The 24,770-nt window shown below is 40.7% G+C and overlaps 2 protein-coding genes across 2 annotated transcripts; both read left to right on the top strand.

The window, feature by feature from the left end:
• The first annotated feature begins 1,600 nt into the window (after window positions 1-1,600).
• LOC140225687 (uncharacterized) lies at window positions 1,601-11,354 on the top strand. The gene is made up of 4 exons (XM_072305336.1): window positions 1,601-4,718; window positions 5,433-5,683; window positions 9,553-9,721; window positions 11,305-11,354. The coding sequence occupies exons 1-4, from the start codon at window positions 4,523-4,525 to the stop codon at window positions 11,352-11,354; spliced, it is 666 nt and encodes a 221-aa protein (XP_072161437.1). The 5' UTR covers window positions 1,601-4,522.
• Window positions 11,355-18,291: 6,937 nt separating this feature from the next.
• Window positions 18,292-20,884, top strand: LOC140225653 (uncharacterized). The gene is given in 2 exon segments (XM_072305243.1): window positions 18,292-19,267; window positions 19,270-20,884. Coding segments are annotated over 2 exon segments (1,035 nt in total). The 5' UTR covers window positions 18,292-18,715; the 3' UTR covers window positions 19,753-20,884.
• The last annotated feature ends 3,886 nt before the right edge of the window (window positions 20,885-24,770 follow it).

Below are 24,770 nucleotides of genomic sequence, written 5' to 3'. Positions count from 1 at the left end.
ACAGAACCTTGTCAATTTTGGGCCCAGATTTTGCTTTGGCTTAAACCTGCAATAGTTAAAAAATTGCAACAATATCAATTTTGCAAAAGGCTTTTTTAATTTATACGGGCATTAGAAAGGTAATTCTAATGATTCATCCTCCAAAAAAAATTAATTTGACTTCTGGCATTATATACCAAAGAAAAATGCAAACACCGTTTTTTTTTTTACAGAAAATATCAGCGAAGAGCCGGTAAAGTAGCGCAAATGCCGCCTAATGCCGAGCACACCCATGCACCTTTTCACCATCAAAAAGACTTCTTTAAGAGTAAAAATGTTTTAAAAAAATAGTTAATTTAAATCAGTTCAAATACGCAGGTTTAATGGATCTTAAAAGGTTTTCCCTATGAACAATGGCAACGTCGCAACCGAGCTGCCTAAGAAAAATTAACTGCCCAAGTCAGACGTCTTATTGCTTTTAATTTATTTATTTATTCCAGATTTCATATAAATGATTCAACTTTGAACGGTCGCGTAGCGTAGAAACGAGACGTTTCTCCGGGATCATCTTGCGTTCATTAGAAAGGTGTGAGGGCTTTCATTTAGACTGGTTTCGTCCAGTTTTCGTTGACTCTAGGATTATAGGATAGTAAAAACTAAATTTGTATATTCACCAAAAACTGCGAAACCCGCATGATTACCGCCCAGTGCTAAGTAAACCCCAAAAATCTATACACCATTGGCAATTTTTATTTAAGAGGAAAATTTAAAACAAGGTAATTGAACTCCGTTGAGACGCAGCGGTGTTATGAATTTTTGAAGGTTTTCACTTAAAAATTGGCAACGTCGCAATCCGGCGCTTCTAAACAAATCCACGACTAGTTTTAGATGTTGGGGGGAGGGGGGGGGGGGGGTCAGACACGCCGAAAAAGTGCATTACGTAATTTATGGACGGTTCTACGGTGAACATAGTCTGAAATGCTGGTTCCTGTTCCATCAATTTTATTGAAACTCTACGTCAGTGGGTACTTCTTAACGAAAGACTAGAACTTTCAATCAAATTTTCAAAATGCAGGTATTGAAGATGGAGGACGAGGCCAAAAATGCTACCTCAGCTCCTGTTCCAACCGATTTTTGTAAAATTAAGTATGAGATCAAGACGACGCGGAATACCTGATGCGCAAGTTAGTAGAAGAGTATCGGAAGTGGGGTCTGGAAGTCAGCATATCCAAATCTGAGAAGATGACTTTTGGCGGTGATCAGCAAAGCATTGAGTTGGAGGATGGGCAGCAGATCAAAGGCTGCGAGCACTATAAGTACTTGGGAGTGCGGTTGACCCAGGATGGAAGAACTGATCAAGCGATTAAGGAAGGAAACACCCTGGCAAGGAAGGCTACAGCGATGTTAAATGGAATCCTCTGGGACCCTCGGATTTCCAAGGAGAACAAGAGGAGAATTTACGACGTTGTAGTCAAGAGTATTCTTACATATGGATGTGAAGTTTGGCAGCTGAAGGAGCGGACAAAGGGGATGCTAAGAGCAACGGAGATGGATTTCTGGAGGAGGTCTGCTGGAATTTCTAGGAGAGATCGGGTCCGCAATGAAAGAGTGCGTCAGATCATGGGAGTCGAAAATGACATCATATTCGACGTCATGACCAGACAGCTTGTCTGGTATGGTCATGTCAATAGAATGACGGACGAAAGGCTGCCAAAGAAGTTGTTTGATTGGGTTCCTCCTGGAAGGAGACGAAGGGGACGCCCAGTGAAAGGGTGGCGACAGGGGATTTTAGAAGAAATGAGGGTTTGTCAACTCCCTGAAGGGCTTTGGGAGGATAGGGGACTTTGGCGGCTAGGGGTCGCAGAGCGCCAAAGAGCGCTATAAAAGCGACTTTATACATACATACAAGTATGAGGGAATATTTTTTAACAGGAGGCTCGAATGTTAAATCAAATTTTAAGAAGTCGAAAATTCAATCTTGCACAGGGAGCCATTGGACCAATGAGAGTCGAATATTGCAAATTGTCAGTTTTATCCAAACTTCCCGCCAATGCTGAAACGAAACGAACGGAACGGAGTGCTTTATCGATTTCGGGTGCTTGAATGGGGGATTAGCATACCCGCGTTTCACTTAAGGTAAGGAACCTTAGGCGCGTCTTTCCGCGGCGTCATGAGGCGGCAACGCGGCACAGTGCGGCCCTCTGTGGACAAAAATCAAAAATTCACAACTCGACATCTGAATATTTTTTTTGGAGTTAGTCATCTTAAAGATATTTCTGACTCACAATAATGCTTCATTTCCAAATTTTTCGCTCAAAACTTTTTCCGGTGACAGCCCATAAGCGCAAATTTCCGAAATCGACAGCCCAAATGCGCAAATGCGACAGCCCAAATGCGGAATTATTCATAGCCCATAAGCGCAAATGAAATAATCGACCAGAATTTCGATACCTATATCGAATGGAGCGTCATTAAAGGGAGGAATAAAAGCAGAAGCGTGAAAATGGCGCAACGTTATTCACCTTTTTTTCCTTGGTAGTTTAGTCCAGAAGAATGCAAATCAGTGAAAAATCGATGATTGATAAGGTTCGGTTGTCAAAAAGTTTCCAGGCTCTGCTTTTGACTTGTGCATGCAAAAAGCGAAACCTGGGATCTCTTCCCCACCCCCCTGCCTTATTTATATTATTTTTCTAAATCGGTCTGAGTTTGTTGAGGTGAGCCTTACACTTTAGCGAAAGTTTGCGTCGAATATATAGATGGAAACTATTTACAAGCGCTTGCCTTGGAATTTCATGCCAACTTTTTTCAAAAACTGAATTGTAGATAATTCATTGCTGACAAGCTCATCGTATGTTTTCAGTAAGAACATTAATTTTTGAGTTTCTTTCTTACATTTAAGAGGTGGGTTTCGGACACTTCGAATTTTAACATAAGTTTCTGCTTGTATATACATCTCTTAAAGTTTCAAGGAAGTAGCAAACGTGAAGGTGTGGCCCATAAAAGTTACTTTTGAAATGATGATGAAATATTTCTGCCCCATTCGTGGTTGTTGGAGAAAGGGCATTGGGAATCTCAGCCCACATTCAACACGAGCTTTCTCCGATTATATCGATGTATCGATCAGGCCGATGCCCCTCGAATTGACAGCCCAAAAGCGCAAATATAGTCCCATTTGCGCTTTTGGGCTGTCGACTTGGAGGATTTGCGCTTATGGGCTTGAACGCTTTTTCCAATTTGGGTAGAGTGGGCGGGAAATGGGTCGAAAAACACTGGCCCACGGGAAATACACGGGAAAAAGACGTCAACTTCAAACGAAGGTTTCTCTCTTGAAACGCAAAATGCTCTGAGTGGTTGGCATTTTCTTAATACTCAAATATCCAACTTCAATTCAACGCAAAAGATCTTGCGACTTTTTGCGACTATCAGAGATATTTGAAGTTAAAGTTTGGGCGTTTCACGTTGCTTTTACATTGTTAACATGTTGCCAACTTCAAATGAACTTTTCTCGAAAATACGCAAAAAATCCTGAGATATAACATTTTTTATTCCTCGAGTGTTTTACTTTGACAGTGCCACAGAGTTTTCCTATGTCGGTGCTATTATCTTCATTATTTAAAGTTAAGTGTCTGTTACCGATTTTTGTCCGCATCGTCCATAAGGACGCCGCACTGCGCGCTCTGTTGGCGACAGATCGGAGCGTCCTCCACAGAGACAAGAAACCCTCCCCTCCACTGGCCTCCTAGCGACAGGTGGAAGCTTTTACTTTCGGGGTTCCAGCAATTCCTTATGGACATGGACAATTACTAGGGAGCAACAGTCATCGCCCTAGTTTCGGCTGGTGACTTAGGTACCTACATGGTCGATGATGAGCTTCGGATGACGTCATGAGCCAAACAAGTTTCCCAAACTTCGGCTTGTTTGGAAAACGAAACTGCCAACACGTTGTTAAACATCAACCATGTAGGTAAGTCAACAATAGAATGCTGAAGTCCCGAAAGTAAAAGCTTCCACAATGGCCAAGATACTAGTGGAGGGTCTCTTGTCTCTGGTCCTGCATCGGCGTTTTCCGCAGCGTCTATCTACCGCTAAGGTGCCGTTCCCACGCAAAAGCATCAGGTAGATTGGACTACATTTTGCAATTTGGACCTATAAATTCCGGCCCGGTTTAAAAACAACGTATGTACCATTAGTTTCCTTATGCACACAAGTGTTTTTTAATGTTTTTAATAAGAATTTACAGGTCCAAATTGCAAAATGCAGTCCGATTCATCGGCGTCTTTCTGCGGTGTCCAGGCGCTCTGGAAAGACGCGCCTAATAAGGTTCCGTACCTTTACTCGTACGTGCTCCGGAAGCGGTGTGCGAATGTTCCGTGACAAAGTCAATAACATTGCCAGGTTGCGTTATGAACCGAATAAAAAAAAGCCACGCCATCTTAGCAGTAACTGAATTCGAAAAAAAAATACCATTGTTGCGAGCTGTCCCGAGCTGTTACGGCGAACAAAATATGTTTCGACTAATGAAAGTTGTTCTCATTTATTCCAGATGATGAGTACCAGTACCCCATTAGAAAACAAGCGGTATGGCCGCGGACTGCTGCCTGGAGTAAATTTGGACAATGCATTTGCCAACACCATTCGCGGCGGCGATTATGAGTTAACCCACACTCAGCATGTGACAATCTCGCCATCGAAACATTCCAAATTTAATAACTCTAGTGGTGGCATATATAACGTGTTGTGTGAGTATAAACATGATGAAATCGCACCTTTAGAACGTTTTCTTTTAGGTAAAAGCCATTTTAAAAACACCGAGACTATTTCTTTTATCTGATTTCCCAATTTCACATGTAAGTGTAAAATATTTAGAGCCTTGTGTGAGCCGTTTACGTATTACCGGAGAAACGAGAGGGGGGAGGGGGGAGCTGAGCGCCCCTTACGGGATCCAATGTAAAAAGAAGGGGGTGGGGTCAAGTTTATGCTTACGTAAGCTTCTCATTTTGAAAAACATATACGAAAAGAATATTACGATACATATTTCTGGCTTTAAGAAATCCTGGTGTAAACTTACATTTTGAAACAAAAAAATATCTATCCTTACTTTGAGATATTCTATTGATACTATGCGTTAGTTTGCTGCCGTTTCGCTCCTGCGAGGCGAAATATGGGGGGGGGGGGAGCGCCAATCTTACATGATTCAAAAAGAGGGATGGTTGGCTCCCGGAGTGCTTACAGGAGAGGGTGGTCGAACATTGCTCTTTTAAATATTCTTGCAATGTAAGTTTGTTGCTGTTTTGATTTTATACTGTTCACCAGTTGATGAACGGAAATTTTCTCGAATTTTTAATCTAATTCGATTACAACTTTGCAGCACCTAGTCGGACTTTAATTGATTGTTCGAAACACCTACTTTGTCAATCAAAATCTTAACGTAAGTTGTTTGTCATATTTTACAGTAGAGAAGATGTCAGAGCTTAGTCACAAAGTAGACGCTATTCTGAAGTTTGGCCCTAAAATAGACGCTCTCCAAAGCGACGTCAGTGCTCTCGGAACTGGTCTGAGAGAAATTGCGAAACGTTCATCCAATCCCAACGTGGAATGCTCGTGTGGGGTGGAGGATGGATGCTTCGACTTGCCGATCAGGACGGTCACGGACTTTACCAAACTAGAAACGCAACTGGAGACCCCCGGAGAGAGGGAAAAATTGGTAAGTTTGTGTCTGTACTGGCAAATTTTCACTGTCATTGACAGATGATTTTCTCTGGGATCGAAGAAGCCAAGGACACCCAAGAGCAAATTTTAATTTTTTTATTTTTTTATTTTATTATTGTTCCAGGCTAGACATTCACATTAGTTGCTTCCGTTCTGATCCAAAACCAAAGAAATCGATCGGACGGCTCTTCAGAACGAAGACCCAATTAATTGCACCGTAATAATGATATAAATGTACTAGCTGTTCCGGGCTCGCTATAGGGAGCCGTCACAGCCGGCCAAAGGGCGCCGCCCCTTAAATCCCGAAGCAATCGCTCCGCGCTTGCTACGCGACTCGCTCTGCGAGCCTCTTCATTCTAACGGAAAATTAAAAAAAGTGAACATTTTAAAGAGAGACAGGAGGAAGAGGAAAAATTAAAATAAAAGAAATAGAAACAATAATGGATAACAATATAATAAAAAAAGGGAAAAAACGAAAGAGAATGAAAAAATAGAGAAAAAGAAGGGGAAAAAGTTGAAATGATGGTTTGTAAAAAAATACAAAATAAAGAAGCAGAACAAACAATTTAAGAAACAGAGATGAATAAGAAAAAGGTGAAAATTAATTAGATAATTCTATAAATTTTTGGTTTAAAGAAACTACTAAAGAAAATTCTATAAGTGAAGCATAATATAATAATGAAGAAAAAGGGAATAAGATTAAAAAATTAAAAGGGATAGAGGAAAATAAATGAGTAGGAATAAAATAAGAGAAAAAAGAAAAACAAAAAATAGAATAGAAAGAAAACAATTGAGGAACATTTTAATGAGAAAGAAAAGCAATAAATTTTAAAAAATAATGAGAAGTGGCCGGTAGTATAGCGTACAGAAGATGTTTACGTTCTTACTGTTGCGATCGCAATTGACAGTTATACCTATGCATATGAATGACCGTTTGTCACTAAAGATATGAATGTTGGCAAAATATAAGAATAGTTAGTTAGTTAGTTAGTTAATTTTATTTAACGACGATCAGCATCTAGGATATAATGTAGTTAGTTAGTTAATTTATTTAACGACGATCAGCATCTAGGGCTATTTACGTCGGGGACTAGGCAATTTTAAATTTTTAAATTTAGTTTCTTGAAGAGTTTTCCAGGGAACGGGAAATTTTGAAATTTCTGTGGAAGTTTGAGGAATGGAGACGGCAGCAGCGTGTAGCATTTGATCAGAGAGATGAGAGAGCATATCTTGAGGGCTTTGATTATTCTCAGGGTTTACATTAATCGAATTCTTGAACAATTCCCAATCAGCTTTATTTACCACCCATTTTTTCTTCTTGGTTCTAGGTGTCTCAGGACCTATTTTTATGAAAATGGGAAAATGATCTGATGAACATAAATCATCATGAACCATCCATGTTATTGTGGGGGCAACATTAAGAGAGCAGAGAGAGAGATCAATGGCAGAGAAAGAGCGTGTGGCAGAGGAGAGGTGGGTGGGCGAGCCATCATTAAGTAAAAATGTGTTGCTACACATACACACACACGAAACTGGGGTGATATATGAAGAAATGTGTAAATATTGTGGAATCGCCTTCAAAATATACGGCGAAAATCGTGTGATATGTAAAAAATGTGTCAATGTATAGGAAATTGACTTTAAAATATTTATAGCGAAATTCGTGCGATATACAGGGTGATCCGAAGTCCCTTCCATCCCCTCTAAATTTTTACCTAATCGAGGCAAAGTTTTGCAACTTGAGGGATGTTCCCAGGTCAAAGGGAGCTACTTTCTGGTCCCCCTTAAATTTTTCGGGGAACCCCCGGGAGGGGGGAGGAGGGACGGAACCCAATTATTATTTCGCTTGGGAAGACCCACTTTGTGATATCTCGTTCGAAGAACATAAAAGCGGAAACTTTTCGGGTAAACCCGAGGTCAGTATCTCAAACCACTTCAAAATGGCGTCCGATTAAAATTCAAGATGGCCGAAAATTGACACCAGTTATTGTCAGTGGATTTGCGCGAATATCGGTATCAATGGGTATTTCGTAGGAGAAAAATAAATTTGAAGTTAGATTTTCTAAAAAACTACAAATTTCCAAAACGGCCGAAAATTCAGAAACTCGGGACTTGGGGGTATTTTGGCACGAGCTTAACAAGTTTGAAGTTAGATTTAAAAAAATACACCAATTTTCGGTCATCTTGGAAATTTGTTGTTTTTTCGAAAATCTGACTTCAAAGTTCTTTTTCTACGAAATACCCATAGATACCGATTTTCCCACAAATCCATTGACAATAACCGGTGTCAATTTTCGGCCATCTTGAGTTTTAACCGGACGCCATTTTGAAATGGTTTGAGATACTGAATTCAGGTTTGCCTGAAAAGTTTCCTTTTTAAGCGTGCCAGTAGGGCTCGCTTTTTGAAATCACTCGGATGTACCATAGTACAGCACACAGATCAACCAATGCTATTCAACGGGTCGTCCAAATACTTTTTTCCTCGCACCCGTTTATTTGTCTTTGAACCATTACACTGTCAAGCCCTAATGGTCTTTTACCAAAAAATCTAATGAACTGCTAATTGGAAACCATTGAGAACATTTTTCTGTCAAAACCGTATTATTCAATTTGACAGAAACCTCATAGGAGCTTTCTTACGCTCGGAGGACTCAACTCTAGAACCTTCTTTCCCGCCAAAACTCTATAGCCAATGAGCGTCCTGCACTGTAAGTGCAATCTGTGATGAGCCTCGTGACTCATTATACTATGTACTAACCATGGCCCCTGCCGAAATCCACTTAAACCACTACAGTTATCTCGCGATATAGCTTTGGGTGTCCGGTTTCGAGCAAGGCAATAAAAGACGGCGAAGCGATTAACCGATTAACCATTCACCGTGATGCCAGGATCCACCAAATTTTCTCAAAAATTGTTTTCCGTCTATTTAGCGAGTTTTTCTTTACTTTCCGTTGGAGTACAAATAAAAAGAGACCTCATTTGTACAAATCGGCCGAATAGGAGAGAAGTTACAGTTCGAAATCCGAAGAGATTAACTGAACGCGATTTCGATGCACGGCAGTTCGCCCAAATCACGGTCGTGCGAAAATGCCGCATATTAGCTTAAAATCAAGATAATTGGACGGAATCTTTAAAATTAATTTACATTCAACGTTCATGAATCAATATTTTCTCCCAAATTTAGCAATAAGTACCAATTGATGTAAAAAGCAAAGACGTGAAAATAAGAGGTATTTGTCCAACATTTCAGTTATTCGGCACGCTTTTCCAACATATTCATGTTGGATTTTTTCTTCTTGTTTTATGTTCTTTCAAACGAGGTAACACAAAGGGCGTCTTCCCAATTGAAAAAATAATTGGGTTCCGTCCCCCCTCCCCCAAGGGGTCCCCCGAAAAATTTCAGGGGCACCAGAAAGCAGCTCCCTTTGACCTAGGAGTGTCCTCCTATTTGTCAAAAACGGGAGGAATTCAGTCATGTGTGCTTTTAAAATGTACTATGTACTCAATTACTTTCAGAAGATGCAAGTGATCACAGACGTTGAAAGGAGGGAAAAATGGATTGGTTAACAAATGATTCCAATGTATTACTAAACTACTCGTTTTTTTATATTTTTGTTAAGTAAGCAAAGGAAATTTTTACCCTCCTCTCCTTTAATCACTGTCATTATGCCTTATTGAGATTTCATTAAAATGAAAGAGAAAGTGAGAGGGGGGAGGGGGGAGAGAGAAAACATTTTGTTCAAGTAACCCATGAGGGAACTTAGCGATCCTCGGGTAAATGAGTTTGGAGCCCAAGTCATTTTTCAGGAAAAAAAAATTTGCTTATTCCTACATATATTATTTAGGTACTTTTGTCTGTTTTAGACCAAATTTTTGGTTCCACATTGCTCCGGTTGCAACACCACAACGCAAGTAAAGCAGATGATGGCAGCCCTCATGACGTTTGAAATGGGCAAGGGTTTCTGTCTACATGGAAACCCGAAAGCGCCCAAAGCCAATTTCTTAGAAACCGACATGTACCTTGCTCTAAAAGGTGAGTGTCACGAAATGTTTATTTTTTTATGTGTTTTGTTTCTTTACATTGACAGTTAAAAATAATTTTCGAACCCCCTCTCTCCCTCCCCTCCCAGACAGATAAGAATTTTAGCCCTCCAAATGATCGGATATCATTGACCGTGAAGTTTCCCGTGTAATTTCCGACGCTGAATTCGAATTTCAACTTTTTGTCTACAAATGTTTGCCTGAAAGTTGCCAAATTTGGTAAAGAGGGCTTAAATTTTTTGCTGCATATATTTAATTCAATTCTTCTTCCTCTTGGAAAAATTGAACTTGCTGACAAGCGGCAAACTGAAAAGAAAACCCATCAAAATCGACGCTTTCTGCAGTTGTTGGCCAAATCCCTAAGAAAAACTTGAAGTACATGAAAGAAAAAGTCAAATCCGTCATTCTCAGTTTTTTTAAAATGTATGATCCTTCTACGCTTTTCGTCGGGGCCGGGAATCCAACCATCTCCGATTTTTATTTCAAACATGATTCAAGTTGTGCTGCCGCGCCTATAACCACGCGTAATCACCACAAAAACTGATTAGAATGATTGCTGCACTTTTGCATTTCGTAGTACAGTTTGTAGGAAAAATACACCACCCGGCTCCCCCGTGTCGATCACCGGAGACGAGAAGAGGAGACGTATTTTGTTCGAAACAACAACATGTTTCCATTTTTTTCTTCTTGTTTTCTTTACTCGATTCTGAACAGCCAATGAGAGAACAACGTTCAAATTCGCAACGGAAAACAGTTTTTTCTAGAGTCGCTTCGGAAAACAATACAGAAAGAGAAACAGACGCAAGTTGTTAGTTGCTGTGCAACAATGTGGCTCCAAGGGTTTCCAAATTTTGCGCACTAAAATAAGTCCTGCCTCCACAACACAAAATAAGATCGAATGAAATGCGATTGTAGCTTGTTTTCAGAAACTGTTCCGAGGGTTGCCTCCGAGCAAAAGCCTATCCAAAGTAACCCAAAACCTGTTTTTTTATGTCGTGCAGTCAATAACTAGGTACATATGTATGACCACCGCGAAATGGTTTCAAAAGGCTGCCTTTCATGATTACTTTCTACACATTAGTAAATCATAGTTACGTACATATATGACAGGACCATCCAAAATTCCAATTTTTAACGAATTTTGAAAAGTTTTTAACGAGTGAAGTCATTCACCATTTGGAAGACCTTCCAGTGTGTATCATAGAATATAGAACCATTTCGTAAACCGTTTCGAATGACTGCTACGCATTAAGAGGGGCTTGGAGGACCAATGGAATAAGTGCAGTTTTTGAAAGATCTGAAACAAGTTTTAAATTGTATTCTATGAAAATTCACTACTAAAATCCAATTTTTTAACATCAAAGAATAAGTCTGAACTTTCTTTCCCCTGTGAGGCTTCACGTAATTTTGAAAACTCAACCTATCCCACTTGTCCCCGAGTGCTTCATAAGGTAAATCACCGCCCCTGTAAAAGGAGATGGAAGAACGGAGCCTCTACACCCCCTATTACGCAAAAAACTTATTGAGCATCGATACGTACTCCCTGCTTCAAAAGTTTTTCATTTTTTGTCACAGTTCGTTATGGCGTCCTATACGCCGTGATCATTGCAGCTTTCCACAGGTAGATTTGGGAAATAACGACCCACGTTATTTATGATCACGTTATAATAGTAGTGCCCAAGGCCGGTTTCACATACTATTCGGTTTGTCGTCCGGCAGCCCAAATCGGTGGGCAGGTAGAAAACCTAGAAAATCACAGAACCATTTCGTAAACCGTGCGATTCGAAACTCTGGCGATTGTGGTAGCAGCTGGGGAGTCGCAGGGCCCTGAGTTTTTTTAAAACCCGCGGCCTCACTGTACGCCCCAATACCACATCGCGCTGCCGCCGGCTAGGCTGCCCCACGCTGCCTTCCATTGCGGCGCGCACGGTCGACATAGGTTGACCCTCGCTGGACACCCACCCGATGTTATTACCTGTATTTCCTCATTGAGGATTGTCATTGGCGTCACCGACATCTTCCGCCCTAACCGTCTGATGTGTCCAAATAGTCCAGTTAACGAAGGGATTTTAGTGGAACAAACTAGAAAAAAGCTGAATTTTTTACCATCGATTATATTCTTCAAAAGGAGTATTTTCCAAAAAGTCCTCTCTTTTTCTCCCTCTGCTTACCCCTCCCCCCTCCCAGCCCCCCCTTAAAGGCAAAAATTACCCCTTTTTTTGAACCTCTCTATCTCCTCGCCTAATTGAGATAATCAATCGCGGTTTGTCTTAAAACACTCCTTATACGTTGCAGATTCTGAGTAGTATTACGTTTTGAATCTTAAGAACACTTAAAATTGGGTTTTTTTTTGAAAACACTGAAATTTTAAAATTTGGAATTTTTTTTATTTTAAATGCTCTCTAATTTTTCTCCGGTTGCTCAAATGAAAAAAGTACGTGAAATAAACGTTGTAAAGGATGCAATTCCGCATCTTTTCATATATTGAATGACGCATCTATCACAATTGTGAGAGGAGATAGAGGGAGGGCGAAATGACCTTACCGCCGCGCGCCGTGCCACGGCGCCGGCGCTCAGCGGGCGCCCATTCAAACTGTCTTCACAATCTTTGTACTTTTACTCAGTATCGCTTCTGTTTAAATTATGATCGTCGTTTTTTGAGGGCAGTGGGAGTCAACCTCCTCCCCCCCCCCCTACCCCACCGGCCGTATACATCACATTCACATTTAAAAAAGAACATTATATGACAGGAACAGTTGGAAAGGAGAAACTATTTTATACATAACTTCAATCGATGTAAAGAGACATTATAATGCAGCAAGCAGCAATTATAGAATTGGAAATACTGATTCTTTTCCTTATAATATCTAGCATACCATCACGATCCTTATTCTTCCGTTTAGTAACTTCAGAGATGAAAAACATTAAAGTCATGGGAATCGAAGATTCTCTACCAGTGCTGCGATGCTTTCAGGGACTTGGAAAGTTCTCCTTCATATGGAAAAAGTAAAATGTCGCGGCGAAGAATTTTCGCAGCAGCCTCTAGAATTCTTTTTTTCTCCTCGTATGGGTCCTTATTCCGAAAATTATACCACTGTTCACTGATTCTACTGCTGCAGTCAGACACCAGTGCGTAAGAATTTCTTCCCTGCTTGAAAAAAATTAATCCGTCGCCAAATCTGTCCTGTAAGTTACTCTTTAATAATCTTTGATGTATTGGTGAGAATATTTTAAGTTTGCATTTAACATAGAAATCAAACCGCTTACTAAATGTTGACAATCCTCAGAAATTTTTAAAAATATTCACACATTTTCAAACGCGGTGTGTAATTCAGAGTTTTTGGGTCTACCGTCAGGCCGACCGGACGAATCCTTCCAAAATTTTGTGTAACAATCTCTGTGATAACGTGCCTCTGCTGCCACCAAGTCGTGCACTGATTGAATTCTGACACTCACGATTTCTCCCCAATCATCGTTTCGAGCAAGTGCTCGCGTTAAAACTGATTCCCTGATTTCAAAAGTTCGAACTTCATGTGAAGATCTACGCACGTTTACAGCTTCTTTTAAATCACTTGAAGCTTCCTCCCCGCAAATAAAACAGTGATGTTTAAAATCAAAAATATCTAAGTTAGATCGTAAAGTGGGGACACACTGGGCTTCTCCAAATCATGAACGCTATCCACAACAGTTTTTTTACGCAAACTTGCCAAAATACTGCATTTGCGAGTGTAATTTTTTCTGCAGTCACTATGCACTTCAATGGACTCACTTTCTTTAATTTTTACATGCAAGCCGTCCTGACGTTCCTCACTTGCTTTTATCAAAGATGACAATCCGCGAGAATCTCTCACAACTTGACCGCGATGGAGACTTTCGTTACAGATTAAACACACATGATCCATTTTAAAGCGAACTTTAAACACAATTTCACACTTATGCACTTAAACATTCACACACTTATACACTTTTGACACTTATAACTTCATTCGGCATGACGAATTATGCGCAACGTAATTAATGAACGGACACAGCAACACGACGGGCGATACCTGTGAAACTAACGGAAAATCATTTGTATGACGTCGGAAAATCAGCCCCGAGCTGGTTTAACGGGACCAGCGGGGCTTTCTCCAGTGGGGCTTTCCCCAGTGAGGCAGCCCGTCAAAGAGTTAGTCTTAAGGGAGAAAAAATACAAAGAAAGGAAGGGAGAGAGATAATATGTGGAGGAAAGAGAAAAGAAGAAGTACAAATCGTAGCTCCTCTGAAGTAAGGGCGTATCTTGATTTCCACGTGAGCCCTATCCTCTATATAACTCTATGCTTCCCAGGGCTCATGCGAAAACAAAGATACGCCCTTACGTCAGAGGAGCGACGAAATATTAAAGCCCTGAACCCTTTTTTCCCATTGCGGGAGCCGAGGGGCTAATTTTTTTTTGCAGAAGAGGCTACATCACCAGAACTTCACTTCTGAAATCTTAATACTTCATATTTTTCATATCCTCTCCCCCTCCCATCGGCGCTCTTAAAGTAAATGCAGGTAATCATACAGGACATAACATAATTTCTGCCGCGCCAAAGTCTGAAACATCAGACAAGTTTAAGTCCTGCATGCGCTGAACCACGCGTGGTATTCAAATATGTATGTGATGAATATGGCCGGTGGGAGGGGGGGGGGGGAGGTTGACTCCGACTGCCCTCAAAAAATGAAGATCATAATTTAAACAGAAGTGATACTGAGTAAAAGTACAAAGATTCTGAAGACAGTTTGAATAGGCGCCCGCTGAGCGCCGGTAGCCGTGGCTAGGCGCGCGGCAGCGCGCTCCGCCGATGCGGTAAGGTCATTTCGCCCTCCCTCTATCTCCTCTCACAATTGTGAAAGATACGTCATTCAATATGTGAAAAGATGCGGAATTGCATCCTCTACAACGTTTATCTCACGTACTTTTTTCATCTGAGCAACCGGAGAAAAATTAGAAAGCATTTAAAATGAAATAAAAAATTCTAAATTTTAAAATTTCAGTGTTTTCAAAAAAAAAACTAATTTTAAGTGGTCTTAAGATTCAAAACTTAATACTATTCAGAATTCGCAACGTATAAGGAGTGTTTTAAGACAAACCGCGATTGATTATCTCAATTAGGCGAGGAGATAGAGAGGTTTAAAAAAAGGGGTAATTTTTGCCTTTAAGGGGGGCTTGGGGGGGGGGGGGTAAGCAGAGGGAGGAAAAGTGAGGGCTTTTTGGAAAATACTCCTTTTGAAGTATATAATCGATGGTAAAAAATTCAGCTTTTTTCTAGTGTGTTCCACTAACAGCCCTTATTTTCCCTTCGTTGACTGGACTAAAACACGCGGGGCATTGGTGCAACCACTCGGTGCCAATCAATAGGGGGTTGCATTGTCTTCGAACTCGAACTGTATATAATTAGATTCTTGTTGCCGGATATTGAAAAAATCAACTGTCTGCTGTCTCCTACGTAAATTACCCGGTTATTTCAAAATTTGGCTCTTTTTACCAGGTTGATTCTTTATATCCACCTAAGAATCTTCCAGCTATTTGAGACAGACATCACGATGTTTCAAAACGCTCGTTAATTCGTCTGGAATGGACCACTAGACAAGGTGCGAATTTAAGGTGATTCGATGGACGCCATATTTCGTGTCCGAACGGCATGCGATATATCGCATCAACTGGTTCCATCTTTTCAGATACTCGTCATTTTTCTCGAATTTTGAGATCGCAATTCTGTTGTCGGGAGACTAAAGCACTCACTTACCAATTTTTACAAAGAAATTCAACGTAATAAAGGCGTGGTTTTTTTAGAGGAAAAATATAGCATTCGATACTGATATCGAAACTGCACTCGAATGCGATGTTTTTTCTCTAAAAAAAACCACGCCTTTATTACGTTGAATTTCTTTGTAAAAATTGGTAAGCGAGTGCTTTAGTCTTCCGACAACAGAATTGCGATCTCAAAATTCGAGAAAAATGATTAGTAGCTGAAAAAGTAGAGCTAATCAATGCGATATATCGCACGTCGTTCTGATACAAAATATCGACGGTGAAACTACCAAACCACGTATCTCGGTTTGCGACGTCGCAGACTTCCTGTCATTCTTTATTTTTTAAATGAAAAACTACTTAACGTCCAGTCTTGAAAATTTCTGTGATTTTTCCTCTTTGTGCGGAGAAAATTCTGTGAAAATTTCAAGGAATGATATTGATTTGGTCTACTTCAAAAAAATAAAATGCGAGCGTAGATTTTTAAACACCGCAAACGAGATACGTGGTTTGGTAGTTTCACCGTCGATATGGCGTCCATCGAATCACCTTAAGCATTCTGATACATGTTTCTTACCCAGAATTTTGCGTAGAACACGATTCGCAATACGGAAATTACTGAAACCAGCTCCTAACGGAGATAATAACATTTTTATTTCACATTGGTTACGAGGAATTTGAACTGCCCGCTCTCAAGAAACTTAAAGCTCTACGTGAGTCAAATCACGCACTACAACGGTTACAGCAAGCTTCTCAATCGAGCAATGCGCGATGTGAATCACGTAGAGCATTGAGTTTTCATGATCGGGTGGTTTGAATTCCCGCATCAGGAATCATCAAATATCTTTGTAAGGAGTTGATTTCGGTAATTTTTGTTGTGTGCATCGTGTTTTACGTGAAGTTTTGGTTAAGAAACATGTATCAGAATACTAAAATTCGTACCTTGTCTAGTGGTCCATTATAAAGTGGCGTCGGCGTCGACGACCGACCCGCACTGAAAAAAGTGCCTTGTCCGAGAAACAAGGATTCTAGTCTCCCAGACAAGACCGTCTTGTTATATTTGATCCACAAGGTATTCTAGTTCATGGGACCCATACAGTCTTGTTCAGGGAACAAGACTTCCTTGTTGCATAAGTCAAAAGTCTAGTCACGGTAACAAAATTGTCTAGTTCTGGGAACAAGACTTGTCTTGTCACAGTATTCGGAAGAAATTAAAATTGCAAAAAAAAATGTCACAAATTTATATGAATTGCACAATTATATGAAAATATATTTTGCCTCTACTTCCTTCATTCCTCTTACACCAGAATTGTCCCATCCGACCTTTCAAATTTTACCGACATGATCGGGATTTGAATGCGGGACCATCTGATTACGGACCGAGTGTTCTACTGACCGAGCTATCCAAGCTAGTTATTTGGCGAGCCGAATTTTAAGTACAAGTACAGCCCACAGAATTACTTTCTTAATTTTGCTGCTATCTCAAATCTGTGGAGTGTGTAGAGCATCAGATTGTTTGGTTTTTTTCTTTTTTACCATTCACTGTTTACGAAAAGGAATTTACATTCTACATCAGATAAAAATGGACAATTTAGGCCGAAAAAATGTGTTTCTTCAAGCAACGATGTTTCCTTTGTTTCGCGTTTATGATTCTAATTTTCATTTTTATTTTATATCATGATAATAATTAATAATATATAAATAAATCAAACGTTAAAAGAATAATTATATAATTAGATACATTTGATTTTAAAACCCTTCGCATGAGCGATTTATTTTTAAAAAAGAATTATAAATTAATTGTTTTTACCTTTTCATTAAACATCCAGAAAAATTTTCAGGGAAAAATTTCTAAGCGTAGTTCTTAAAATACTCTTTCAAAATATATGAAATAATACGCTCTCTTTGAATTTGACCATTACTCAAGGTTAGTATAGATAATCTTGTCACAGTGACAAGGCTATCAAGTCGGGTGGCTCAGAAACCTAGAATATGAAACAAGACTGGTCTTGTTGCATTAACAAACGGGTATTGTTTCCCAAACAAACTGAGTTGTTTGGCAGACTAAAAGTCTTATTCCTAAGACAAGGCAGGTTTAACAAGTTTATCTTGTCTCTACGGCTCTACTATTTTTTTCAGTGCGAAGGGTGACGATCTGGCAGCTTTCACTCATGAACTCTGTCCGCAAAGTTCTATAACATGCCTACGGCTCATTAGTCCCGCATTCATTTAACACGTAGTTTCGTTTGCTGAATTGGAAAATCGGGATCATACATTCTTTCAAACTGAACAACTGTGTGTCAACTGAATGCGGGACTTTTGAGCCGTGGGCATGTGTCTAGAGCGTTGCGGACAAAGCTCATGAGTCAATCCCTCCCGATTTTCGGCTAGATCGTCGACGCTGACATCACCGGTGCTTTATAATTCCCATCCATTATCAAGGCCCTCGAAAAACGAGCACACTCCATCTTCCCCACCTGCACATGGTTTTGTTTGGTAGGAATACGCCCAATTAATCATTGATGCAGTGGCGTGGTGTGCTTTGCGATATATCAATTGTTATGCCACTTAAACCCATGGAAAAGGATCGATAAACAGGGTGTTCGCAGCGAACACCTTAATAATCGATTCTTCATCTTAGGTTTAAATGGCATAACAATCGATATATCTCAATTCATGCCATGCCACTGCATTGATGCTACTTTGCCCCTCAGTTTCCTACATTAAACCATTTTTATGTTTATTTACTTTCCGATACATGCATAAGTAATGTTTCTTTAATGTTACTTATTGTGGCGATTCAAATTTCCAAAGTTTGTCACTGTTTAGTGAGAGGAGGATGCAAGTAAAAGAGAGTAGTGGAAAGAATGAGGAAGATAATCTTTTTTTAAAAAAATTGAGAATCCTTCTATCACTAACTCTTTTTGTGGTATATCATGCTGGTTATTTCAATATGTTGCAGGTGTCTACAAATCGGCGGACAATGCTGGAGCATTAAATGCGGGCTTAAAACAATATTTTAAAAATGTCCAGCATGACTATGAAAAGGAGCTGAAGCAGAAAAGAAATTATCGCTTGCTTGCAGGTTTGGAAATCGAGGAAGATGAGCCTATAGACTATACCTTGTTAATCCAATTTCAAACGAATAAGAGGATCCGCGTAAATAACGCAACAGCAGAAAAGAAGAGATCGCAAAAACACCAACTACAAATGGAAATTTCTCCAATACATCCACAAACAGTGCCGCCTACACCCGCAACAGCTGAAAAGAATAGATCGCAAAATCACCAACTACAAATGGAAATTTCTCCAATACATCCACAAATAGTGCCGCCTAGACCCTCGACATCACCATTATCACATATGTCACCACCAAATTTTTACTTAAATCAGCAACAGCAACACCATCATCAACTACAACAACAACTATCACATCAACAACAAAAATACCATCAGCAGCAACAACAACCCTATCAGCGACAACACCAACAACAAAAACACCAACAACAGCATCAGCAGCAGCAACACCAAGAACAGCACGAATATTTTCAGAAACATCTACAAAATCAACACTACATACATGATCAACACCTATACCCACACCATAATCAGCAACAGAACAAGCAACACCATAACAACGACTACCGACAACAACAACACCAACACCACCAACAACAACAAGAACAACAACAACAACAACAGCAGCAGCAGCAGCAGCAACAACAACAACAACAGCAGCAGCAGCAACAACAACAACAACAACACAGCAGCAGCAGCAGCAGCAGCAACAACAACAACAACAACAACAACAACAACAACAACAACAACAACATCAACAAAAACAACATCAATCACCTCCTAAAAGTATTAAGGTTGATGTTCACCATCCCCCCTCATCTCTGTCGATCTCAAAGAAGCCCGAGAAATGTATTTCGAAATTAGTGGAAACACCACGAAACGCTCAGCCGGAGGAGGATTCGTTGGATGAGATTGTAACACTCGAGAGTATTGACCTGACTGATGGGTCACTGTCAGGAGTGACCGTAACACCACCAGCCCGTACACATCCATCCTCGAACACCGAAGCGGACAAAAACGATGCCCACAACGTACAAACACCGAAGCAAAAGAAGACTACTCAAAAGCGACAACAGAAATGTACGGTTAACCTGCGATCAAGTGCTAGGCATCCAAAAAAACGGAACCTATCGGATCAACGGATCGCAAATATTCTATCCTTTGAGTAAGATGTAATACGAGGGTCATCCAAAAAGTAAGGTTCCCTACATTGTATCTTCCGAACGAAAAGAGATAAATCAAATTGGTAAAAACGTACATATTAGGCATACTCTAAGCTTTTAAACAAGCTCAAGTTTTTGAAGATCGGTTGAGGACTTTGCGAGAAAACTCAATTTTCCTAAGACGACCTCCCGTCGTCGCGTGCCCACCTCCGAGGTCAGGATGCGCGGAGAGTCCCTTACTTCAGACTCGGCTTATTGCCTCTAAACATGAAATCGAAAAGGACTTTAAAAGCTTTTATCAAGTAGGCCTTACTTTACTTTTTGAGATAGTCCCCGCATCTTTTTTGACATTTCTGGTATCATTACAGCAGCTCTTTCATGCCTTCCGCGTAAAAGGTCTCGTCTTGGCTCCAAAACCGGTCATTGCCCGCGATCTGCACTTCCTAATCAGTTGCTTACCGTGGTAAAATTTTTCCCCAATCCTCCGTACTCTCTTAATTTAGCCTCAGGTGGCTTTCGTCTATTCCTTAGAGGAAAAACTCCCACTGTGGAAAGCGATTTTCAACCGATTTAGAGGTGCAGATCGCTGGCAATGACTGGTTTTGGGGCCAAGACGAGACCTTTTACGCGGAAGGCATGAAAGAGCTGCTGTAATGATACCAGAAATGTCAAAAAAGATGCGGAGACTATCTCAAAAAGTAAAGTAAGGCCTACTTGATAAAAGCCTTTAAAGTCCTTTTCGATTTCATGTTTAGAGGCAATAAGCCGAGTCTGAAGTAAGGGACTCTCCGCGCATCCTGACCTCGGAGGTGGGCACGCGACGACGGGAGGTCGTCTCAGGAAAATTGAGTTTTCTCGCAAAGTCCTCAACCGATTTTCAAAAACTTGAGCTTGTTTAAAAGCTTAGAGTATGCCTAATATGTACGTTTTTACCGATTTGATTTATCTCTTTTCGTTTGGAAGATACAAGGTAGGGAACCTTACTTTTTGGATGACCCTCGTAGTCAAGTAAGATGTTTGAGCAAAATCCGAACTGACAAAAAAAAAAACTCATCCAGGGTGTCTCACGGAAAACGAGCCACCTTGAATATCTGCCGAACGCGTCGGAATTTCGACAAACGGTAAAAGACGTGTTCATTTATATCGAGGGGGACACCTTTTGGCGTATTTGACATTTTCCCAAACCGCGGGAGGGGCGCGGGGCGGGGGCTGCCCCACCCGTTAGTCTAACTTTTCAAATAGCACTCCTACTTTTTTATTTCAGAAATCAATTCTACGCAAAAAAACAAGCCACCCTGTCCAAACCGAATGTAATTCGGACAATTCTCAGTGATGGACAGAGGTTGAAACATTTTTTTCATGCTCTTTTCAAAAATTTCCCACGCCCAATGGAATTGCTGTATCAAACCAAACTCTCCGCCAAAAAAATTCTTAAACATTGCACTTTCGATAAAAAAATAAAAAAAATCTGCTGCACTCGAAATCTGGAGCACGCGGAGCCCTTCTTTGTGACTTTAAAATTCGTTTTACCGAACATTTCCGAGGGGCGCTCATCGGGAGGGAGGAGTATGTCTTAGACAAGAATTATTATTATTTTTTCTGCAGCATAAGATACCGTGGCCATGAAGGAGCAGTAAAGTAGAAAAGCAAATGGATTAGCTTTTTTTTTTGGGGGGGGGGGGGTGTCCACGACTTGAGCCGGACCTTGATACTTCTGAGGGCGCTATTTTTCCGCGGTGCGTTGTTTTTCAACTTAACTGCTTCTTCATGGCCACGGTATCTTATGCTGCAGAAAAAATAATAATAATTCTTGTCTAAGACTTACTACTCCCTCCCGATGAGCGCCCCTCGGAAATGTTCGGTGAAACGAATTTTAATGTCGCAAAGAAGGGCTCCGCGTGCTCCAGATTTCGAGTGCAGCAGATTTTTTTTTATTTTTTTATCGAAAGTGCAATGTTTAAGAATTTTTTTGGCGGAGAGTTTGGTTTGATACAGCAATTCCATTGGGCGTAGGAAATTTTTGAAAAGAGCATGAAAAAAATGTTTCAACCTCTGTCGATCACTGAAAAATTGTCCGAATTACATTCGGTATGGACAGGGTGGCTTGTTTTTTTGCGTAGAATTGATTTCTGAAATAAAAAAGTAGGGGTGCTATATGAAAAGTTCGACTTACGGGTGGGGCACCCCCTCGCCCCGCGCCCCTCCCGCGGTTTGGGAAAATGTCAAATACGCCAAAAGGTGTCCCCCTCGATATTAATGAACACGTCTTTTACCGTTTGTCGAAATTCCGACTCGTTCGGCAGATATTCAAGGTGGCTCGTTATCCGTGAGACACCCTGTATAGTACGAGGGTCATCCAAAAAGTAAGGTTCCCTACATTGTATCTTCCGAACGAAAAGAGATAAATCAAATTGGTAAAAACGTACATATTAGGCATACTCTAAGCTTTTAAACAAGCTCAAGTTTTTGAAAATCGGTTGAGGACTTTGCGAGAAAACTCAATTTTCCTGAGACGACCTCCCGTCGTCGCGTGCCCACCTCCGAGGTCAGGATGCGCGGAGAGTCCCTTACTTCAGACTCGGCTTATTGCCTCTAAACATGAAATCGAAAAGGACTTTAAAAGCTTTTATCAAGTAGGCCTTACTTTACTTTTTGAGATAGTCCCCGCATCTTTTTTGACATTTCTGGTATCATTACAGCAGCTCTTTCATGCCTTCCGCGTAAAAGGTCTCGTCTTGGCTCCAAAACCGGTCATTGCCCGCGATCTGCACTTCCTAATCAGTTGCTTACCGTGGTAAAATTTTTCCCCAATCCTCCGTACTCTCTTAATTTAGCCTCAGGTGGCTTTCGTCTATTCCTTAGAGGAAAAACTCCCACTGTGGAAAGCGATTTTCAACCGATTTAGAGGTGCAGATCGCTGGCAATGACTGGTTTTGGAGCCAAGACGAGACCTTTTACGCGGAAGGCATGAAAGAGCTGCTGTAATGATACCAGAAATGTCAAAAAAGATGCGGAGACTATCTCAAAAAGTAAAGTAAGGCCTACTTGATAAAAGCCTTTAAAGTCCTTTTCGATTTCATGTTTAGAGGCAATAAGCCGAGTCTGAAGTAAGGGACTCTCCGCGCATCCTGACCTCGGAGGTGGGCACGCGACGACGGGAGGTCGTCTCAGGAAAATTGAGTTTTCTCGCAAAGTCCTCAACCGATTTTCAAAAACTTGAGCTTGTTTAAAAGCTTAGAGTATGCCTAATATGTACGTTTTTACCGATTTGATTTATCTCTTTTCGTTTGGAAGATACAAGGTAGGGAACCTTACTTTTTGGATGACCCTCGTAGTCAAGTAAGATGTTTGAGCAAAATCCGAACTGACAAAAAAAAAAACTCATCCAGGGTGTCTCACGGAAAACGAGCCACCTTGAATATCTGCCGAACGCGTCGGAATTTCGACAAACGGTAAAAGACGTGTTCATTTATATCGAGGGGGACACCTTTTGGCGTATTTGACATTTTCCCAAACCGCGGGAGGGGCGCGGGGCGGGGGCTGCCCCACCCGTTAGTCTAACTTTTCAAATAGCACTCCTACTTTTTTATTTCAGAAATCAATTCTACGCAAAAAAACAAGCCACCCTGTCCAAACCGAATGTAATTCGGACAATTCTCAGTGATGGACAGAGGTTGAAACATTTTTTTCATGCTCTTTTCAAAAATTTCCCACGCCCAATGGAATTGCTGTATCAAACCAAACTCTCCGCCAAAAAAATTCTTAAACATTGCACTTTCGATAAAAAAATAAAAAAAATCTGCTGCACTCGAAATCTGGAGCACGCGGAGCCCTTCTTTGTGACTTTAAAATTCGTTTTACCGAACATTTCCGAGGGGCGCTCATCGGGAGGGAGGAGTATGTCTTAGACAAGAATTATTATTATTTTTTCTGCAGCATAAGATACCGTGGCCATGAAGGAGCAGTAAAGTAGAAAAGCAAATGGATTAGCTTTTTTTTTTTGGGGGGGGGGGGGGGTGTCCACGACTTGAGCCGGACCTTGATACTTCTGAGGGCGCTATTTTTCCGCGGTGCGTTGTTTTTCAACTTAACTGCTTCTTCATGGCCACGGTATCTTATGCTGCAGAAAAAATAATAATAATTCTTGTCTAAGACTTACTACTCCCTCCCGATGAGCGCCCCTCGGAAATGTTCGGTGAAACGAATTTTAATGTCGCAAAGAAGGGCTCCGCGTGCTCCAGATTTCGAGTGCAGCAGATTTTTTTTTATTTTTTTATCGAAAGTGCAATGTTTAAGAATTTTTTTGGCGGAGAGTTTGGTTTGATACAGCAATTCCATTGGGCGTAGGAAATTTTTGAAAAGAGCATGAAAAAAATGTTTCAACCTCTGTCGATCACTGAAAAATTGTCCGAATTACATTCGGTATGGACAGGGTGGCTTGTTTTTTTGCGTAGAATTGATTTCTGAAATAAAAAAGTAGGGGTGCTATATGAAAAGTTCGACTTACGGGTGGGGCACCCCCTCGCCCCGCGCCCCTCCCGCGGTTTGGGAAAATGTCAAATACGCCAAAAGGTGTCCCCCTCGATATTAATGAACACGTCTTTTACCGTTTGTCGAAATTCCGACTCGTTCGGCAGATATTCAAGGTGGCTCGTTATCCGTGAGACACCCTGTATAGTACGAGGGTCATCCAAAAAGTAAGGTTCCCTACATTGTATCTTCCGAACGAAAAGAGATAAATCAAATTGGTAAAAACGTACGTATTAGGCTGATGATCAATTCAAACAGTTTTAAAGGTCCTAGACTCCCTGATTTTTCTTCAAACCCTTGTGCTACTTGCGTTTCACCTGTTGGTATTAGTAGGGCTTAAAGATAAAACAACTTTTCCTGGAAAAATGTATTCTAAACTTTTTTATTGCTTCAATACGTACGTCTTTTTGAGTGTCTTACTTTAATTGAGGGGCTTGGAGGACAAGGCGCATAAGTGCAGTTTTTAAAAAACCTGAGATATTAATGTTCGTAAG

This window comes from Bemisia tabaci, chromosome 10, assembly GCF_918797505.1.
Source record: "Bemisia tabaci chromosome 10, PGI_BMITA_v3".
Taxonomy (NCBI): domain Eukaryota; kingdom Metazoa; phylum Arthropoda; class Insecta; order Hemiptera; family Aleyrodidae; genus Bemisia; species Bemisia tabaci.
This window is presented reverse-complemented; position numbering and strand designations above follow the sequence as displayed.